Source organism: Melozone crissalis, unplaced genomic scaffold, assembly GCF_028551555.1.
Source record: "Melozone crissalis strain CALT ecotype California unplaced genomic scaffold, PUWL_Pcris_2 ptg000027l_1, whole genome shotgun sequence".
NCBI lineage: Eukaryota > Metazoa > Chordata > Aves > Passeriformes > Passerellidae > Melozone > Melozone crissalis.
In genome coordinates, this window is record NW_026535805.1 from 81,547,942 (window position 1) to 81,570,598 (window position 22,657).

Below are 22,657 nucleotides of genomic sequence, written 5' to 3' on the forward strand. Positions count from 1 at the left end.
ACAGAATTTAATAAGTTTATGATGATGTGGGAGAGACTTAGTGAATGCCTCCTTTTGCCAGCCCTGGAACTGGAGAGTTCAAGAGTTTTTTTATAAAAACTCCCGCAATAGGTCTGCCAAAACACATTGTAACCTGTATATCCTACAGTACTGTATTGTGTATCCATACAGTAGTGTTGGCACCAGTCTACATTATAAGAATGCTAAACAGCTTTAGAAGTCTCTTTATCCTGAAATGGGAGAAAACATTTTTTAGCAACTGAATGTAACCTGCACTAGTTAGGAGAAAAAATATTTTCCTGGTGGAAGCTCCAAAGCCTGATTCTTTGCTGTTTAAAATCATGTTAATTCATGTCTAGAAATTTCCCCCCCTTGGAGAACCAAATTAAATGGGAGAAGAGTACAAGCAGTGATAATTCTATATATTTTTTTTTAATACATGAAAAACCCACTCTTTTGTAAGTAGCTGGAATCAGAAGTGGTTCGAAGCCACGACGATGCTGATGTCTGTCCGAAGGCTCCCATCACCTCACCAGCAGATCGCTCCCCTGAGCTGGCTGTTGTTTACCACAGTAGCTGTCACCAGAGAAGCTGGTTCTCATTTTTTAGCTGCTGAAGAGCTACTAATGGGATAATGAGCAGTTTGCACTTTCTCATTAGCACTTATTCATCACAGACAGTGATACAAAGTATCTGTAGTTAAAGTATTAAGTAACCACTTTGGTGACATTTGTTCTGTATTGTTTCTGAAGTGTCTAGATTTTTATATTGGTATTTGATAAACTACGGTTGAAGCCCTGAATATTTGAATTAAACAATTATGCAAACTCACAGTGTCAGTTCTACATTCCAAAATAAAGGGATTATTTTGTGTAAATCTTTGCTTCTCCTCCAGAAAACACCTTTTTGAGCTGTTCTTCTCAGACTCCCTTTCCTGCAATGCCACAAAGAATATACATGAATATTAAAAGATTAGTCTCCACCATACATGCCCTTGAAAAATATGGTTTACTTTTGATGATGTTAAAAACTGTTTTGTAGTCAGTATACCTGGAAAAATAACATTTTTAGCACATTTATGCTAATGCCAAATTGAAACCATCTCAAGGCCTCTGGCACCTACCTGAAGGGTTTAAGGACTGGAGAAGGTTCCTCTCTAATGAATTGGAAAAGGAGGAGGGGATGAAAGACGGCACAAGCATTTTAGGACAAGCCTAAGAGGCAGGTCTGCTCCAGCCCATCTCATCTGTCTCCCAGGAAACCAGGGATGGATGAGCATGGCATGGCAGTTTCTCACAGCTGTGTTCCTGATCAAGCAGTAAATATTGCTCCCTACTTCTTCACCCTCTCTTACTGTGACCAATGCTAAACTGGGTTTTCAGGAATTTGGAATGCACTACTTATAGTGTCTCATGCACAATTCAATGATAAATGTAAAATAAACATGATTCCGTTCACTTTATTTTCCCTTTTCTCTATTGTCAGAATACTTCTCAGAGAATGCCTTCCTCTGTAGGTTTTTTTTTGGGTTTTCTTTGTTTTGGAAAGACTGCAAGATTGCAGAGAGGTTTGTTTTAGGAAGAAAACTCCCATATCCATTTGAAAGCAGGTTTTTACAAAAGCTTAGTTACAGAAACTGCCTTTCTGAATGTATTTATAAAAGCCATTTTTTAATAAACCCCTGGATTTTTCTCATGAGATAACAGTGATTTGTCTTGATTTATCTTATTTCCCAAAGGTGGGAAGATGATGAGTGTTACTGACCAAACAATGCTCTTTGCACTAATCTGTGTGTTGTGGTAGATCTGAAATAAGCTTCCATCAGTTTCTGGATCTGATTCTCAGATTCTCCAATCATCACAGTTTCTCTGAAACCAGCAGCATCTTGCAGGCAGATCTTGGCAGAGAACTCCCTCCCTCTCCTCTTTCAGTCTATCCACAAAGCAAAACAAAATGACACTTTTTAAAGAGGATGTAATAAATACTTGAGATGGAAATAGTTGATTCTTTCAACATTAATGAAAGGATTGTTTCTTTCTAATGATGTTCACAAGATTGGTGCCTCAATTACACTGCTTAAAGCAGAGGTCTCTCTTTCTTGTCTTTAGGATATGTTTAGCAGAACAGAGTAGAACAGAATGTGAAGTGTGCTAGAGATATTTTGTACTTGCAAGAATGTAATGAAGTTAATTAAAAATACGTATAAATTAATCAGGTGTACAATCAAATAATAATTTATTCTGGATAACATCTGTGGCAGTTATCAGGCTTGATCCGGCACTTAAATCAGAACTTGTCTCAGATTATTCAGGGCGTTTTACACTCAAATTCTGAATACCTCCAAGGATGGATATCCCACAGCCTGTCTGGGCAACCTGTGCCAGTGTTTGACCACTGTTGTTGTGAAGAATATTTTTATTGCTCTGAAAAATTAGATTTTTAACCTGAAGTGTGTCCTTTTTAAATTAAGAACTGAGGTTGTTCCTGCTTGCATTCAAAATGGTAAAAATGGGAACCCAGAAGAATTGTTGCTGTCTGGCCTCTGCCTCTCAGACAATTTGGTGTGAGTGGTCCTGCTCAGAAGTGTCTTTTGACACAGCTCATCCTAGCAGGCTCACAAGCATCTCTGCCATGGCAGCCTGTAGGTCTATGACAGCTGTACATTGCCTGGAAAAGGAACTGTGCAATTGTGCCTACTGCTGTGTCCTGGAAGTCTGAGGCAAACATTTTTGAAAGAACTACTCTGAAAGCAAAATGTTGATTTCCATGCTACCTGTCCTGTAGGAGCCTAGTCCTATTGAATGGTCTGAGTGTTGATTTGTTGATTTTTTTACTGTCTGGCTGACAAAATGTCACAACTTACAAATAAGTCTATTTCTTGAATAGTAGTTGTTCTTCCAGTTGTTGCCTGCTCTGGTCTGTGACAAGTGGGGCAGTTCCAGAAATTGCATAGATGGAGTCACAAATGTGGGATCTCTGGCCTACAAGAAAAGGAAATATTTTCAGAATCCCAGTTTGGGACTTGGTTACTTATATTTATGCATTGGACTGGTGATGCCCAAGATTTTTGTGAATTATAGCTCCTAATGCATAGTCATACTTTTGGGTAACAGACTTTTTTTTTTGAGTATTACAAGAATGCCAAATCTGAGTTTTCACATGGTTAAATGCTAATCTGAACACCATGCTTACTTGAATTTATTGAGTGATGGGTTGTCAGGTAGCGCTCCTGTAAGTACAACAATATGGCTATCCTTTAATTTTATGCCATCCAAAGGAATTTGAACGAATGAAATGTCAGTTAAAAACAGTCCTTTGAATACATATTAAACCTGAAAAATAAAAAGAAAAATAAGAAAGACAAGTTTAACTGTCTAATCTTGAAATATTTTTAGATATCTAATGAAAAAAAGACCCCTCTCCAGTTCTAATACAGCCAAATGCATCACTATTAATTTACAACATGCAAGCCAGAATAACTGGCTGGTGCTGCAGGTTGTTCTTGCAGTGTTCTGTGCCTTTCCAATCCCTGTTCATGTGCCTCAAAAACATACTGCTGTTGTAATGCCCAGTATAGGTTTTACCTCTAAGGAGCCTAACAATCGCTTCTATTCCAGAACAGAAATGGCTTGTTACAGGACAAAAGCCTTTTGTGAGGAGAAAAGTTGAGCAAACCAGTTTTATGCTCAGTTGTCTTTGTTTCCAGGCAGGCAGCTTAATAATGTGTGTTTGTCAGTTTACTACTTCTGTGCTGTTCCAGAGAGCAGTGCTCCTGGCCATGACTCGTTGGGGCTGCTCTCCATGGTTCAGCATCTGCGTGGCCTTCTGGGAAAAGAACTTTACAGCAATTCTGTTTGAACTAACCTTCATTGTGTCTGTGCCTATAAATATGGGATACCTTTCTACCAGACTCTTACTGGGCCATTTCTAATGGTGACCTGAACTAGAATGAAGCAGACATGAACAAAAAAGAAGATCTTGGTCAGCAGGTAAGAGATTGATCATAAATTATTTCCAAGCAGATATACTGATATAAAATACTTATTGCATGTACCTCAAGGTTTCAAGTGAGTGTGTTGTTTCTTGTGAATTATGTGCAAGGCTCTTCATGCATGTATGTTGAGCATGGTCTGATTCTGAAGGAAATGGAGGTCAAAGACAGGGTTCTTTTTAAGCTGAAAACACTCCATTTGCTTTAGGAAGCAAGTCCAAGAGATTTTGACTTCATTTTAATTTCATTTATAGCTTTATCAAAAGTAACAGAAATAGATGTCTGAAATCTGATCCTATTGATATTATTGGAGAAACGTATTGGCTTTGACTTCATTAACCTAAATGAAAGCACTACAATCTATGGATCAGGATCTGACCTGGATTAGAAAGTGACACTCTTGAGTCAGGCTACTGACCCAAATGGAAATGCTTAGTTTCTCTATAATTGCATTTTAAAGCAGATTCTAGTCCTCAATTCATACTTCTGTGGTCCAAAACCACTGTGAAGGAAAGATCATTATTCATTTTGAGACTCTGCTTTATGTAAGGTTTTTTTTTAACACAGTGCAGGTAACATAGTCAAGGGAAAGTAATTGCAAATAATCTTGTTACAAGGACAACTCTGTTGCTTTGAAGCAGCAAGATAATCAACGACCTTGAGAAGCTTTTCTGGTAATTGTATATGTAGTATGAAGGCTTTGAATGGGTGTAACAGACAATGGCAGATGTTAGATGTGAAAATAAGTAGCACAATATTGTGAGCTAACCTCGCTAACCTCACTCCATTAATTTTCACATGAAGGATAGTAATAATCTGAGAATATTTAAAAGTTTCAAAGAAGGAAGGAGATTCCTTCTGCTCCTCACATTGCCACACATCTCCCTTGACCTACAGCAAGTTTGTGCTTCAGCTTCTCAAACTGCAAAATAATGAGATGTACCTAACATTTATGCCACTTTCACATCCTTCACAACAAGGTTTTTGTAGCAGTAAATCACTCTCAAAGAGCCACTTTATCAAACAAGGTCACTGAGGGAGAAATTAGTCACAGCAATATCTTGACAAAGTATGTGATCCTCATGTTTGTTGCTTACAAACAATCAGTGTCTGTTTGTCGTCGCACGCACGCCTTGTTTTAGCACTGCACCCAAGATCCAAATCCCCTCTCTGTGCTTGGAGATACTCCCTGGAAATATCTGTGCTGTCCTCGGCACAACTCCATGCCCAGATTCTGTCCTGGTTCAAATCTTTGTAGCTCCAGTGACTCCAGTGAGGCTTCATTAATTCCCAGCAGTAGATAATTTGTTCTTGCATCCTCTGCTCCTTTGCTGCCTGGTTGCTGGGGAAGCAACAGGGCAATGCTTTCCTCCTGCCAGGGAAAGGGGCAGAGAAATCACTTGGACACAGAACTACTTGCTTTATGGGTACTCTTGTGTGAGGTCTCAAGCAGCACCTCCTGCTGACTTGGCTTTAAGTATTTGAAATTCATTACTACACAAAAAGATTAAATAAACTTGATGTACCAAACTGGGAGAACTGTAAAGGGTAACCTCATGACAACCAGAGTGGGACAGACGAAGTTCCTCAGCATTTGGAATGTGACAGTATTTGAAAACACTGAAAAACTGGCTTTTGAATTAGAACCAGAAAAATTTCAAACAATGAGAATCATGTCCCCTGTCAGCATGACCTGAACAACATTTTTACATTTCTTTAGCCTGGAAACATTTAATTTCAGTTTTTTAACAGTGTTTTATATGATAAAAAAAAAATCCCAAGTGAACCAATTAACTTTTCATATATAAGAAAATTCATCCAACCAAACCCCATATATTTTTTACTTTTGTTTTAGTTTCCCACGTTTTTCTACTTCTTAGCCTTACCAGATTTTGACATTTACATGTTCTTTGCAAAAATAAACTTTCATTCTTGAAAAATCTATAGCACCGAGTCAAAAAGACCATCACAAGTTGACCTCTTAACAGTCAGTTAATGATATGAAATAAAAAATGAGAAATGTGACTTCGTTCCTATTGTCTTTTGTTCAATGGTTGCATCACTTCTTTAGGTAGTCAGTAGCAGGAGCATTGAGTTATTTTGTTGATTAGTTATACTAAAGCTCCTGCTAGAGTTGCACCTTGCCTCTTTCATCTTTTCCTTTGATAGAAATCCTTCTGCAGCTCTTCATCTAGAGTTACTCAGAGCTCCTTTTAAACTAACTCTAATTCTCTTTTTCCCCCTCCTTTCAAATGCTTTGCTGAGAGTTTATCTTTTTCGTTTCCATGTCTCTTTTTGTCAATATGTTTTTGAGAGAGGTTTATAAAATACAATAGTGCTTGCAGTCTTGCCTCAAGTCATGACACTGATGCCTACACAAACAAAAAGTAGGAGAAAAATGGAAGGTTCCCTCTGCAGCATCTGAATTTGCCACATAGAACACTACAGATATATTTTCAGTCACCTATTATAACATTTTAAGGCAAAAGTTCAAGGATTGCCCTGGATTTTCACCTGTTTAATGCACCACAAAACTCAGTATTTGTTATTCCTCCCAAAGGCAACACTTTACATTTCCAATGCTCTCAGCTTGGCAAGTTTACAGTTGAACTGCCTTTTGGCAGTGCTGTATTTCATGATGTAGTTAATGCTTCACTTCAGAACTGTACAAAGCCCAAAAATGAACACAAACTGATTAAGAAAAATTGCTTTACATTTATATTTTCTGTGTTATCACAAGATATAGAATGTCCCTCAGATGTAGAATCCCGGTCGCGTGCCAGAAGCGGCACTTAATCTGGTTAAGTAGAGCGAGCAATTTCATCTGCTGAAATAGTTGCCTGCTGTTACTGTCCTCTGTTCTCTTCTCTTCCTGCCTGCATGGTGCCTTACCATGCTGCTGTAAAGCTTAAGCGTAGCCCTTATCTGTTGATAGAGGCATCCAGACTCTTGTGTACTCAGAGCAACACAGCCGGCACAAAGTGAAGACGAGTAAAGCTGTTATTTATCATGAGTTTAGATTATCCATAAAGGGAAACGAAATGTGATCCTACTCTTCCTGCCTCTTGCAGGACTTGCACTGGTCCTCCTCTACCTGAAGCCTTACCAGGTGCAAACTCCAGTGCAGAGGGGATCAATGTATCAGCACAAATTTCAGCACTGGTGCAAGTAGACCTAACAAGTAGACCTAGAAATCAGAGCTTGGGCAAGTACCAATAAATATCAATGAAAAATAAAATCAGATAAAACTTTAGAAAGAAGAAATCTCAGCTCTGTCACACAATGTGGCCCTCACTGTATTTTGGAGCTGATTCTTCTGGCAGGAATATTTGAATTGCTGCCCAAGTGTTCACTTGCTAAGACAGAGAAGCAAATTTCAGAACTGCCAAGACCTCTGACTTAAGGTGCAAGCAAATTTTTGAAAATCAGCAAACAAAAATTATTCATGCTGAAACAAATGTTGGGTAAAAGAACTTTGAAGTAGCTTATTACCTAGTGCTGTTGATGCAGAGCAACAAAAACTGTGGGAGCACTCAGAAAGGAAATTAAAAGTAGTCAGAATTTTTGCTATATTAATGCCATGACTGTTTTACTTTCCTATCAGCACAGCACGACACACGGTTCAATTAAATTAAGTAATGATTTATAGCTGGCTCACTGTATCTCTTTCAAGGCACTATTTCACTTAACCATCCCTGTCTTCTGCAGAAATAAAAAATCCTTTCAAGAAATAAAAAGTTAAACAGACAATTCATAAGTCCAGTTCCTGGGTGGTCTCCCCTCTGTACCCATATACTAAGCCTTTTCTGATGGTACACACCACATAAACTACTGGACAAATAAGTCTAAGTCTGTGTTATATCTCATGCATTTGACTGTCTTTAATATGAAGAGATGATGTAGTGGTACCTTGCAACAAATATAGAAATGTTTATTTCACTGCAGAAAATAAAATGAAATAAAATGAAAATGAAAAATGAAATTTTCTAAGTGAAATTCCATAATGTCTGAGTTTATTTAGCAATTAAGAGTAATTTCCCTTCAAAAATGTACAATGGACTGAGGACCTAAAGTAATTAATAGGTTGTTTTCTGTATAATCGTAAGAGTTTTCTTTATTTGCAAGTAAAAATTATCACTGTTTTTGTTTAAGAGTAATGAGTACAGTATTTCTTTTGGGTCTAAAATCAAACTGCAGTACCATATCCTAGTTCTTCCTGGAGAATAAACCCTTTGCAAGCTACTATAGACACATCAGTTATTAGCGGTCTGTTGCAAAGGAACATTTCCATTTACAAACTTACAAGTGATCAGTCCTTCTCCTGCTCATGTCTATTCAGAAGGAATTTGTTTTGGTAAGGATTATAGTGTGGGAATAGTACCTTGTGTTCGTGAAATCCTTTAGAATGGCTAGTCATATGAATAAGTAGTTTTCTGACATTTTGCTTTTAATATCTATACAATCCTTTTCCTAATTTCAGTAGAGATGCTATAAAAAAAGATGAGCTCAACTTTCCTTCAGTCATTTTGCTGAATATTTTTCAGAGATCTACAATATGGATGACAGGCAAAAATTGTGTCTATTTAAAAAATTTTCAATAGCTATCAGCATGCATTATAAAGCAGAAATGCATATGGTATTATGATTATGTTACTGGTTTTGAGTTACTCAAAGGAAACAAAAGAATTCTGAAAACCCCATAAATTGTAAATCAAGATATTTTGATGATGGCAGCCTCTGCCACAAAAGATATTAACGTAAATATTTGTCATAAATTAATGATAATATAATTTTTAAATGACTATAACTTTCATAGCTGGAACTGTTGTCTACTTTCTCTCAAAAAATATTGTTACATGTTTAGAAATTAAATATGATGAATGTTTTATTTTAAGACCTGTGTTTTTCCATTTGGCAGACCCCAGTTCCTCCACCACTACTGTTTCTCCCCCAGCCTCATTCCCTTTTTGTATTACTAAGAAAAGTATTAAAATTATAATTCTGAATTAAAATCTGGTTTTGTCCACTTTTCTTTTCAAAAAAGTCTTTTTTATTGTGTTTCTATTCCATAATGATACAGAGCTGTAAGGATTAGGTCTTTTCTGCATGGGTGAATGTGAAGGGGCACCAGCAAACACCCAGAATAATTATATGGGGTGTTATAGGGTGTGTTATGGGAATAAACCAAAGCCCTTGGATGAAGAAATGGGTTCATTAACACAGAGTGCTAAAACTGGGGTAGGAAAGGATTTCTGTTGTGAGTGCATCAGTGACTTGTTTGATTGCAATGGGCACCACAGGCACGTCCCTGCCAGGATATGTGTGTGGGAGTCAGGGGTTTGTTCATCCTCCCCACAGAACTGCTGGCCAGCTGCCTGCCAGGCCAACAGCAGGGTCCCAGTGAGCTGGGACCCCAAAGTAGCTGGACATACAGCCAGTGAGATCCAGAGTAGCTGGACATACAGCCCGTCATGGTAAACTGGGAGAGGTGGGAGAGAGGGAGGAAACATTCCTGTGAGCTCTTCTTTAGGAGAGAAGCTGTGAACCTCTTTTGACTACAAAATGATGGAAAAGAGAAATGGTGAGAAAATAGTAAAAAGGGGGAATTCTCAATGAACTCAATGTAGGCCATGCTGCTTCATTCCATATGCACACTGGATGCTTCTGCCTTTCCTTCTACGTGCTTTTGTCTTCCAAAAGAAATCCCTTCTGCCTTACCCAGACTGGCATTCACTTTGCTTTTGTGCAGATCCCTTCTTCTGGAAATCCAGAAATTGGAGAGAGTGCAGATTATTCCTTTGTGGAAAAGGTAAAGAATGGTCTCATTCAGAGGATATCCCTTGATTTCCCAGTATTTTTACTGGTGCTAATTCCAGCCCAATCCAAGCAAGCCAAGTAGTGTTCATGTCTCTTAAATACATACTTGAGTAGGTATTCATTAGTAATATAACAGTTTGTGATTGGATATGCAGTAATTTTGGTTAAATTAAGTATTTTATAAGACATTGTGAAATGAAGAATTCAATCACTATCGTGACAATTAATCACTCACAATATTGAAATCTGTGCAATTTTTTTTTAATTTGAAAGTGTCTTGTTTTGATTTCCTGCCCCTTTCCCTGTCACCATCAAATTAATCACACTTGAGATAAGATCAGGATACTTAGGAGAGACGGTGATCCAGGCACTTGATATATCTGGGGATAATGCAAGCACATTACTTTTTGTAGCTCCTTTTTCCACTTTTTCCACAGGATTACATCCATTTTAAAATCTGCTCCCACCACTACAATATAAGCTATATCAGTGTCATGTATAAAGGTAAACATAATCTTCTTTCCTGTTTAAACATCCAAATATGAGATTTTCCTTTTGAACACTGTTCTGACAGTTACTTGTCCAAATTACATCCTGAAATAAATTTAAAAGCTACTTATTTTCAGGTTTCAATCCTCATACTCATAAGAATTGCCAGTGTTCTGGTTTCAGGGCAATAAATTTCCTTTATAAATACAAATACTTTTAATGTGACCAGGATTATACTTAATTTTAAGTATTAAAATACATTTTTTCAACTTTGAAGGGCACATTTAGTAAATGATGCCACACAATGTAGTATGTCTTGTATTATAATCTACTAAATCTGCCTAAGAGCAGTATTATGAAGGTGTTCTCTCCAATTTTGTTGAAAAACATAAGAAAAAGAATTCTGTGATATATTTTAAAGATCAAAAATAGTGTTCACTTTTGAGACTTCCGTCATCAAGAAGTAATAGAAGTACTACAAGGTGAATGCAGCAGGTGGTAGTGCTCCATTGCCGTGTTTGTGTCATTCATGCATGTTGTTTGGTTGTATATTTTATTGCTGGTTACAGAACACATCTGAAAGTGACAATGATGAAGTTGATGGCAACAATATATGTGGTTTCAGAAAGAAAAAGGGAATCAAAGGTCCTACAAAGTATGTTCCTCCTCTAGAAAATGAGAAGATGGAGCTATCCCGCACCTCAAAAATCCCAGATCCTTGTCCACTTAAAGGAACCACTGGTTGCTCAGAGCTGCCATCAGAGCAGTCTCTCCAAAACCCCAGTACCTTTCCTGCAGCACAAAAGGACAGAGGAGGTCCTGACAATTCCAACTCTGGCAGCGATGGTAAAGAAGACAGGTGTGGAGAAACACGGGAAACCCAGGAATATGCAGATAGTGGGAAAAGAATATCAGGAAAAATGCATGAGGAAACAGATACAGCAGCCCAGATGAAGCTGCCCACAAGTGTGCAGCCTGTGAGGGGTGCAGAGAAAGGTGGCTGCAAGGAGGCAGCACAGAGGGAGAAGCACAGTGAGCAGGCAGGGGGTAAGCCAGGAGAACGGGGTGGGATGGAAGAAAACGTTGTCAAGTTTCAGGTGACAAAGATGGGCTCCCTGGGAAGTGCCGCATCCATGCCAGGGAGCCGAACTGGAGAGGCCTTCAAGGGGGCACCTGGCATTTCTAAACGAAGTCTACAAGAGTTGAAAAACCTGCTGAGTGAAGGTCATCTGCCTTCTCATGGGCCCAATTTCTGTGGCAAGGCAGGCGGTGCTTTTGCTCAGAAAAATTTGAAACCCCGGGAGAAAGCATCTGACAAGCAGGGTCGGCCCTTTGAGACTTTTAGTCCCCATTTTGGAGAGGAAAAGCAAAAGTATCTCAGCTTCCACAAGGAGGGAATGGGGCAGCAGAGCAAAACCATCCTGGTCCTCAGCTCTGCCGGCTCTGATCAGCAGCAACCAGTGGGAAGCGATGTGGATCACCTTGTTCTGGGACTTCCAGCAGCTCCTACACCTGCAGACAGCACAGCTCCTGAGGTGCAGTTTGACTCCTCCCCAGGCCTCGACGGTAAGGATACTTACACATCACCTGCTCTCCCCCTAAAGAAAATGCTCCTGCTGTTTTATGGTGTTTTGCTAAGCTGCAAATTTAAGTTGGAGCTAGTGCATGAGAGATCTGACACCTGTGGTTTCTGTGTAATCAGGATGGATTGGATATTGTGCTCTATACCTATGTTGCTTTTTCTATTTGTTTTTTTTTAAGCAAGGCATTTATAAAGCACAACTGTCTGCCCAAACCATTCATGCACAAGTGGTCATGCTTTTTTCACTAAAACTAAAATATTTCCTCATTTAAACTAAGTGAAGGCAGCATTTCCCAAAATTCTGCTACATACTGCAAAGCTCTGATGGCATCTGCACTTCTTAAAGCTTATTTTTTAAAAAACATTTACAGCAGTAGAAATTGTTCCAAAGTAGGAATGGTGTTTTCAATTATTTGTCTTGTGAGAGGACTGGAACGCAAAAAACATCTCTTGCAAATTATAGAGCAAGAAAAGTAAATGAGGCAGAGAAAACTTCCACTTATTTTCATGCTGTTCAGTAAGTCCATTTTGGAAGCGTTTGTTGAGACAATTAATTGCTACTAATAGGCTGTGATTTCTTTGTAAAAGCTTCTGGGCTAGATGGATCAACAAACTGAAAACTATTATTAGCTGTGATAATGTAATGGGTTTGAACAGTTTGTTGTTCTGTTTCCAGGAAGCACAAAAACATCAGTTTGTCAGTTGTATGAATATGAGATTAATACATTTCCATGAGCATCAGTACAAGATCACATCATCAGCTTTCCAGGACAGATATCTTGCCTTTTGACTTATCTTGCTAATACAAGAAATATGAATCTCTTCATTGATAAAATATTTTATCCATCATTAACTACATAAGAAAATATAATAATAACAATGAAATGTTTACAATAATATTAATTTATCCTGCTTTTTTCAAGTCTCCTGACAGATGGATAGAAACCCTGCTATAGATATTCTGAAAATAGACAATTTGAACATGTCAATTGTTATCAGCTGCAGCAGGATTTCTTGGCAGCCATTTTGTATTACCCAGTTTGAACAAGTCTGAAAAAGAAATCTATGAACAGTATCAGTGTTTATTCAAGGCACTGCATGAGAAATACAAAGATGTGAAAAGATACTTCACACTTGAACCACTCTCTATTCATGTCTGTTAGAATAAAAAGTTTAGAGCATTATTTCTCAGCCTGTTCTTGATGCTGTTCCCTTTCCAGACTACATTGTTTTTCACATTGTTAAAGGCTAGCAAAAATCATTATCAATTTTAACAATACTGTGTTCTCATTGTCTGCAAAACCAGCAAGTATATTTTAAAACATAGGACTAATTATTCTTTGTCATAACACCACTTACAAGGTAGAGGGAACTGATGAGATTAGTTGTAGATTCCACAGGGAGATTTTAACCCAGTTGTAACCACTCAGCATGAAGTAGATAATTCAAGCTTTTTACCTAGTCAGTAAAGAGAGGCATTTTGTCTTCAGAGAGGTATTAGAGGTAGGTGAAAAACTGACCTCTGAAGGTGGGTGTGTATTTCCACTCAGTGGGGAAGGAGCCCCATGATGATCAGTTTAGGTCATTTGTCTAACTCTGAGATGCCTAAAGCTGCCTGGGATTAACCCTGCCCTGTATGACTGGTGGTGGTGATGGCTGTAGAGACCTACAGGGGAGAAGTAACTATGAGGGGAGCTGGGAGAAAACTGTTTTGTCTCAGCAGAAAAGTACTCCGAATCAAAGGTTTTGGAATCTCATGGGGTTTGGATTCCATTTGGCTTTGGCCAAACAAGCTGTAGGCCTCACTGTGCATTTCAACTGGTTAATGGAATGCACAGAAATGGTTTCTACTTAATAAGAACTGTATGTGTTTGAAAATTAATTTTCATTGAATACATTCATTAAGTTAACTGAAGAAAAGAAAGTTTTAGATAAATTTCTGCACTGTTTAATGAGCCTTTGCATAAAAGTATTTCATTGTTGCCTGTGGTAATTTATTGATTGATAAGATCAAATCCTAAACATTTTCAATTTTTTGGACTAAAACATTATGTTAATATTTCAGTTACCAAAGTGCCTGAAGTCTTGGATCTAAAGATATCTTGACTTTGAGTAGATCTGAAATACAATCTCCAATCATTTGCAAGTTTTCAAATACTTGAACTTGTTCAAATCAGAAGACTTCATCCCAAATATTTGAAAAAAATTACAAGTTATATTTCAGATCTACTCAGTGTTGAGATATGGTCAAAACAGGAATATACTTTATTGTTATAAAAGTACACAGTTAAGGGATAATCTCTAGAGATCAGCAGTAGAAAGGTTAAAACATGTAGCTGAGTATCAGTGATTCAGAGTACATCAGAGGATTTATACACAGTCATGTTAGTTACATGGCTAACATCTCTCTAAAATGATAAATCCATATATTTTTTCCAAAATTCTGATCTGCATTTTGTCCATTTCTTGTCATATCTTTTGTAAAAAAAGTACTTGAGCATAGGAAGAAATAAAAGGAAAGAAGCAGACATGTAAGATACTTAGGTTAGTAAGAAAAATGTTACTTGAACAATGCCAGAGAAACTGGAGCTGAATCTAAAGCTAAAATTCAATCTAAAGCTAGAAAGGAAGAAAGAAAGGTAGAAACTAACACGTGCAGCTAATTAGGTGAATATGCTGTCAGCACTACCCTGAATTTAGGAATTTTATTTGCTGAAGTGTCTATATCTGATAATGATGTGAATTTCTGCAAGTTGGTATGTAGTCATCAATTACCAGGTGCTTCTTAAGCTGTTCAGTTCCTGCATTCTTGGGAGACAAAGAGGGGTAATTCCAAACAGTGAAGGATGAGAACAACAGTAAAAGATGCAGGTAGTATTAAATAACCATTCATGGTATGTACATGCACACAGGATGAATTCATGCATGTGCTGCATGTATGGTGTGTATAACACATAGGGTGGGTGTGTACTGACCTGTCTGAACTGAAATGTTACCAGGTGCTGCTCTGTATGCCACTAGATTAGAATATTAATTCCATAGCGGCCAGAGAGAAGGCCAGAGGAAATAACTTTATTCAAGCAATATGAAGCACCCAAGGATCATGATGCCCCAGACTCTTGGTGTACCATCCCCTCTGACACAGGGGCATGTGGGCTCCCAGAGCCAGGGTCAGATGGTGGCCTCAGCAGCCACAGGCACTCTGGGCACAAGGACCAGCCGAGCCTGGTGACATCCCACAGGCTGAGGAGAAATTGCTCTTCTGGACCTTAGGAAAATACATCAGCCCCAGGCAGCTGTAGGTGAGCAAAGCACTGGAAGAAGTCTCTCACCTGAGGCTTCAAATTTGCTTTGTGTGTCTTGGTAGGTAGCCAGGATAAAAAATGTTTTAAAATCTACTCAGTGCAGACTGCAGAGTTGGGCATCCAGGACAGCTCCCAAAGCAGCTCCTCTCAACAGCACTCATACTCTTGAGTATATGTCAAGTACATGGCCATGTAAATATGACCAACATGAGGCCAAGAACTGCTTGAGAGGAAACTGAAGAAAGAAAATATGTTTCAGCTATGGCTGCAGTGGCTGTTCAACCTAGAGACTGTTGAAATTTCAAGTGCACAAGAAAGTCTGAATGCTTCAAGAATCACATGCTGACTCCAAATACTAAGTTCCTTTGTTAACTTGGTTTTTTAAAGAAAAACGTATCAAGAAGATACTAGCAGGCTAGACACTACTAAGTGTCTAGCTTAGAAGTGTCCCATTCTCGGCTGTTTTAATGGCCTGGAAAGGCTCGGGATGGCCTTGGGGCAGCCCGCGCTCCAAAGGACGAAAGGAGTCTTCAGGTTTTTCGGTCTTCAGTGTTGTTTATTAATTCTTATCTACAATATTTTCTCCCGGGCCGACAGAGGTCCGCACAGCATGTCAGCCATGAGCACGCTGACTGCCCTCGGGGCGGTCAGTTATCTTTATACCAAAAACTACGTGTAAGATATTTACCTTTTCTCCCCAATACCTTTCACCCTTATTGACAAGTGCACATTCAGTAAGAACCAATCTCAAAGTGCCACCACCACCACAGAAGATGGACGACAAGAAGAAGAAGAAGAAGAAGAAGAAGAAGGACAGGACACACCCTAATTCCTCCATCTTGTCTCTCTAGAACCCCCCTGTACCGAGATTCTAAAACCTGTGTTTCACACTATAATTAATCTATCCCTTCACCATTTATCCCCGTGCGATCGTCCCATCCTCATACAGGTGTTGTCTCCCATGCAGGATCAAAGTCCAACCACCAAACACTTCTGGCCATGTTCCAGGATCTCCGAGCCCCCCAAGGGTGGTCTCGGTGACTCTGCACATCAGGAATGTTGTGCTGAGTTCCCACAAGAAGTGGATTTAATCAATCCTACAGGAAATCTTGTTTTCTATTACAATATTAAGCTCATATTTTTACTCTTGACTTGTTCAAAGCTCTTATTTTTAATAATGAGTCACTAACGAACGATGCTACCTAATATTTAGGGACAGAATTATCAATCCTTCAGCAAAGAAATAGCCTAGGCTTTTCTCTTTTGACATACAAAAATTTGCTCACGCAGTCTGAACCAAATTTCAACTCCCCATGTGGTTTCACTGTCCCTGTGCTCACCTGGAGGAGACGTCTGCCCCCATTGATTCTCCTCAGTAAATCCAGACAGTCACTAGGAAACAGAAATGGAGATTTTTAGGAGCTGCAGGTGGACAATCAGGGAATATAAGTGGTCACTTCATAGTCACTGCCTCTGCTGTAATTCATGCAGCATAGCAATGTCTTTCTTTGGGATTTAGGACTGTCTTTTTCACTTGGTACCTTTTTCCACTTTGTATGTGACACAATCTGTGCCATTCTTGCAGTTCTCCTAAAGTGAAGAACAAAAGATAAACTGTTCCTTCATGTTCTTTCCCTGTGCCTTTTCTGTGGCTCAACAAAGTTTTTCTCTCTTTTTCTATGTTTTGAACAGAGTTGGAGCATAGCAGGGCTGAGGCTGAAGCTCAGCTCCTTTCTAAACCCTCCTGCTTACCCTTATTTTCTGTTGAAAAACATATTTTTTTTTCCTTTCCTTTTCTTTACAAACTAAGCTGTATAAAACTGACCATTTCTTTTTTACCTAACAAACTCTAAGAACAAACCAAAATAACCAAAAACTCTTTAGTCCTTTATCTTCCATACTAACAGATGAAATCATCCTCCTCTATGACTCTGCATGATTTCCCATCTTTCCTCTTAATATATATGAAAGAAAAATGCTCACACAGGACTTCCATCCAGTCTTTCTGATCTATTTTGTCCTCTTTCAGCCGAGATTCAACTCATCTGTCTCTGGTATTTGTTGTAAGCTAGTCATGGCATGATTCTGTGAGAAAGAGGTGTATTCTGACAGTAATTCTTCCCACCCACTGGAGATGCTTGCTTTCTTTACAGTAATAGTTAAAGGTTGCAAAAATTGTTAGATTGGACCTAATGTAAGTGAAATGCATTCTTTGCTTGTTATGGCTGCCAGCCTCTCCTTCTACAACATATTAATGAAAAGTTTAGTCCTTACCTTCAATGCTGTACAAAGTCTCTTCCCTAATTGACCTTGCTTCCCATTAAACATAGTGCTCTCTCTCATCCTGGAAGTGTTCAAGGCCAGGTTGGATGGAGATTTGAACAACCTGGTCTAGTGGAAGGTGTCCTTGCCCATGGAATAGGCACCAGACCTAGATGATCTCTGAGGTTTCTTTCAACCCAACCTGTTCTATGATTCTCCTGATTTTTTTTAAATTAGGACAAATATTTTTAGACCAGTAGGGACTTCCCAGTTTGCAACAGTGTATGCCTTGGTTCACACAACTTTGCTCAATGATTCCTCCATAAATCCAAATTTTCTTTTTGATTTTGAAGAAAGATAGGCCGGTGTAGTTTAATCTCAGGATTATCAGTTAGGTAATTACATTGACTATTTCATAACTTAAATTTCTTTCAGACATCTGCACATTTTGTTTTCAAATCCTCTAAATTTTGTACACAACTGTGATGATTTTCTCATTCATTGCAAATATTATATAAAATATCCTGGAATGTAGAAAAAATAGGTTATTTATGTCATCTGTCACTTACTGAAAGATAAAAATGCACTTTGCATTTGACTCTTAAAGATGTATCTTCTCTGAGAAGCTGTGTCATGTTGTTATCATACAGTTTAGAAAGAATAATTCATGGCCGATTGAAGCTATATGACAGTATCTAAATTAGCCAGAGAACTCAAGAAAAAGCCTAACTTCTCCATGGTCATGCCAGTAAAAAGCCTGCTTTGCAATTCAGTTTAAAAAATAAAGCAAACCCTCATGAGACAACGAAATAAATGGAAAAAAATGAACTTAAAAAGTTCACTGTCAAACAGATCACGGAAATATTTTTGCTGTCTCGTATCCTTTGAGAGTTTCTAGTAGGCTTACGTATTTATTCCCCTGTTAAGAGTCTCATAGGTGAGTTGAAATATAAGGTAGGAAACAACTTTTTATGTGCTTTACTGCAGAAATCAAATCCTTAAGCAATTTTGGCGAAACTTTTTTATGAGGGAAAGAAATGGAAATTACACATTTTTTCAACCTAAGATGCTTCTGATCGCTGTTTACATCAATAGAGCATTTGAATACAACAAATGTCTACTTATCATGTCAAAAAAAACAGATGGGAATAGAAAAGTAGCAATAAGAATTATATCAGCTGTAGGGAAAGATGTCACAAAAGGCTTGAGAAATAAAGGCGGTTAACGTTTGAAGGCAAAAGTGAGAAAGTAAATAACGTGCTGTGTAAAGCAAGTAAACTGGCTGTTCTTAACTATATCAACCAGAATACTGTAAGGAAGAGCAGATATACTTAAACTGGTTCTGACAGTAATTTCCAAAGGATTTAGAGGAGTGCATTTGTGTGATTATCCTGTGGGACTCATTTCTGGTGAGTACCATCAACACAAGGTGTCTGTTTTTGTAAAGTGGTCAAACAAAGATCTTCAGAACATCCTGTGTTAGATTTCTAACATAGTAGCCTCTTCTAGAACTGAGAAACTGTTCACTTGAATTGTGGTGTGGTTTAACACCCTTGAACAAGTTGAAAATGAGAGATTGATCTGCGACATGCACTTTCTTCTGTTTTGGTAATTTTCTGTTGCTGAGAAGGGAAAGCTGATGTCAACCATTTGCCCCAGCTGCTCTTACCAATGTGGATTATTTAACTATTAATAATCTAAGAATGGCACAATAATAACAATAACAATAACAATAACAATAACAATAACAACAATAATAATAATAATAATAATAGTGTGCGATTAATATGTTTTAAATATGTGAAGATAGTTCGTATTTGTAGATATCTTGTACTAATTACAGTAGAAACGGGAATATTACCAATTATTTCTCAGTGGTAACTTAAATGGGAAATGCAGACAGAACCATAGACAAACAAGCATCCTTTCCTGCGTCCTCCCAAACTGATGTAGATATTTAATGATTTGCTTAAAGAAAGACAGCCAGTTTGGATTTTTTATTTGATTTTTAAAATGAAAATACGAACAAAAATTTGGTCATCTCATTGAACTTTCTTTAACAAGATTTTCTGAAATGAAAAGGAAGATGTCCTTATTTCCAGGCACTCAGAAACCTAGAGAAAAAGTTACACTTGTGAACAGAATCCTCCCCTAGAAGAATGTAAAACTTTTAGACTGTGATTCTAAATCAGCTAGGCCTGTCAAATATAAAAATAAAAATCTCAGTGTGATGGGTGGTTGACAGGAAATGTTTACCATCTTTGCCAAGAAAATTAAACTTATAAAATAAGGCATCGAGCACAGCTTTAAAGGTAAAAGCCTCAGATTTCTGTCCCTGGAATAAAAAAAACTTCTCTTGATATAAACTTCAAGAAGATTTTCAGAATCTTTTAAAGGTCTGTTAAATTATTAAACAGCCACAGTTTATACCGATTAATAAAAATCTAAATATTGGTCATGTTCCTAAAAAAGTCTAATCTGGTAAATGCCGGTAAACTCATATGTTGTAAAACAACATGACTGAAGGATGACTGAAATGGTATTCAAATAACTTGGTGGCACAGGCAGGGCAAGGCCAGTCCTCTCTGCTTGCTCTTGTGTTTTGGCAGCACCTACAGCAGACTGAGTGTTGCACAGAATATTTAAGCAGAACTTCCTTATTTAGTACTCATCTTTTAAAGGGCATATTGCCCCAGTGCTTATAGAAGACATTGGGGACGAAAAAGCTATTTCCATAAGGAATTTAGAGCTGAAACAGGCCAAAGAGAAAGATGTCATGAAGAGAAGTGAATGTGACAAAATTATTTTCTTTCTGTTCAATTTTTACTCTGTTCTCCTATTTACTTAAATTTTGTTCTGTGCTTTCAGCTGCCATTCCTCAGGAAGCACTGTTATTACTTGACTTTTTCTTACTTGACTGACCTAAACTATCCTTCTTGCCATCTAAGCTGGAGGATGCTCCAGTAATACTCAAAGATTCTGAGAAGTCAGTGACTACAGATGAATTTGTGGCCTTCTTAGGGAATAATCTGACAGCCTTGTGCTGGGCCAGCTGGTGAGCCTTCTTAAAGCCTTGCAACTGCCAGTCCTACTTGCCCCAAGGGGGAGGTCAAAAAGCTGTCATTGTGCCTGCTGGGTACTGCTAGAGGAGATCTGCTCTAGTTTGGGTACTTTGCTACTGGAGAGATTAGGATGGACCCACCAACCTTAAGAGTGCCTCAGCAGGAATGTTTAAACTTCCACTTGAAAGTTGTTGGTGGTGAATGCTTGCTGTTGGTGATCTTTCACTGTGGATTTGAAACTTCTGCAAAAATTCATCTGCACACATCCTCAGGAAGAACGGAACACTTTTTTCCCAGAAATGTGAAAAGAAATATATTTTTCCCAATTTTTTGCCTGTTAATATAAAATTTTACTCTTGGTTGTTTTAGTTTATTGTATCAAGTGGAAGTTAATGCCTTATGTAGTTTAACCTGAATAAAAACAATGTATAGATACTCCAAAGAAAAGCAGGCTGAGAGACTGAGGTTGGAGAAAGGAAGTTTCTGTGCCCGTCTCTCTGCTCTGTTCTAGAAGTTGTACTCAGGTGTAATTGCCTTCATGTCAAGAAGTTTATAGTGCCCTACAGCTTCTGCAATACAGTTGATGACTCCATAACAGCAAATGTATAAATGCCTAAACTTCCCTTGAAAGTCACTGCCTGTGCTGGAGAAGAAAGTAATCCTCCTCAAGAGGCCTTGAGAAAGGTTTAGTAGAAGACAAGTGCCTTTTTATTATGTTTCCGTATCAACACACTTTACGAAGTCATTGAAGAAACAGCACCTGTATTCTGTCAATTTTCAGTAGGAAATAGGTATCCAGTTACTGTTTTTGCTCCTAAAAACCCTCAACAAACCTCATAAATTCCTGGTTTTACTACGTGTTCTCTTCTTAACTTGAAAAAGAGTTTAAACAAAAGACCATTCCAAAAATAAGGGATTTTATACAGTATGTCAGGGAAAAATCCTTGTGTTTATTCGCAAAACTCTTTCATGATCCATGTCTTTTTGTCATTTCTGTTTTTATACCCCATGCCACAATTTCCTACTGTTGCACTTTTTAGGAGAGCCTTATTCCAGCATTCATTATTTTGTTTGACGTGAACACTCCTCTTCATTTCTAGCATTCAACAGAGACCCTGATGTAAACGGCCTCGGAAACTCAACTCTCCTTTACCTGTTCTCTCATATTGAATTTATTAAGCAGCAGATGGCCAGGGACAACGTGCAGTTTGTCAGATTTGAATCAATAGACCTCCATGGTGTGTCAAGATCAAAGAATGTTCCTTCTCGTTTTTTTCAAGTAAGCTTTTTATTTTCTAGTTGTATCTTTATGTGTTTTCATGCCCCCATCCTTAAATTATATATTTTTTCATACTGCAGGCAGCAACTCCAACTTTCAACAAATTATCTGTACCCTCCCCTTGCTCATATTCCCAACGGATCTAGACTCCTTTCATCACTGCAATCATTTATTCCTCCTCTCCTCCAAATAGTAATCTAATTAGATAAGGCTAATAATTTCAGTTCTTTGAAGTTCTAATTATCTCTTCCCTCAGAAGTATCTTTTCAGATTCAACATATTATAAAAATTTTAGTTTGCCAAACATTTCTAAATTGGAAAAAGAAAGGAGTAAACACTGAAAGAAATAAAATCACTGAAAATACAATAATTTTAATTATGAAAATTGTCATAATTATCAATAAGATAGGAAAATATCATTGAGTTGCACAATGATTTAACAGCAATATTTGCCATAGTAATGATTCAGGAAATAAAATCCAATTAGAAAGCAGGATAAATTAGGTAGCAGTGTTCAAGGAGGGAGAGTTACTACTATGGGGTAGTCACCTTTGACACCTTTTTCAGTGCCAAAGGGGCAGCTTAGACATCTTGGAGCAGAGATTATCAAAATTGGGTTATGGGTGTAACACATTGGTACTGTTGACTGCCACCTGCTTAAAAGAAGACTTTCATTCTTTCATTCATTCATTCATTCATTCATTCATTCAGTCATTCATTCATTCATTCACATTAAGAGAAGCCACCATATGCAGTTTCCATATGAAATGTAAAATTGGCTATTTTCAGCTCTGAGATTTCTCCTTTCTGGATTTGTTCAGTCTCCTGTGTTCACACAAATGGCAATTTTTTCTCTTAGAAGAATAAAGG

General features: G+C 38.0%; 1 protein-coding gene across 3 annotated transcripts in view; it reads left to right on the top strand.

Annotated features, from left to right (window-relative positions):
* Positions 1 to 22,657, top strand: part of LGSN (lengsin, lens protein with glutamine synthetase domain) — a 59,899-nt gene that overhangs the window by 35,305 nt on the left and 1,937 nt on the right. The window contains exons 1-4 of one of the 3 annotated variants that reach the window (XM_054280497.1): positions 3,960 to 3,989; positions 9,741 to 9,800; positions 10,867 to 11,863; positions 21,609 to 21,787. In XM_054280497.1, coding sequence (XP_054136472.1) covers positions 3,960 to 3,989; positions 9,741 to 9,800; positions 10,867 to 11,863; positions 21,609 to 21,787 — 1,266 coding nt within the window. Of the gene's footprint in view, positions 1 to 3,959; positions 3,990 to 9,740; positions 9,801 to 10,866; positions 11,864 to 21,608; positions 21,788 to 22,657 lie in introns of those variants that run through there. The other 2 variants (XM_054280498.1, XM_054280496.1) reach the window with 2 other exon arrangements.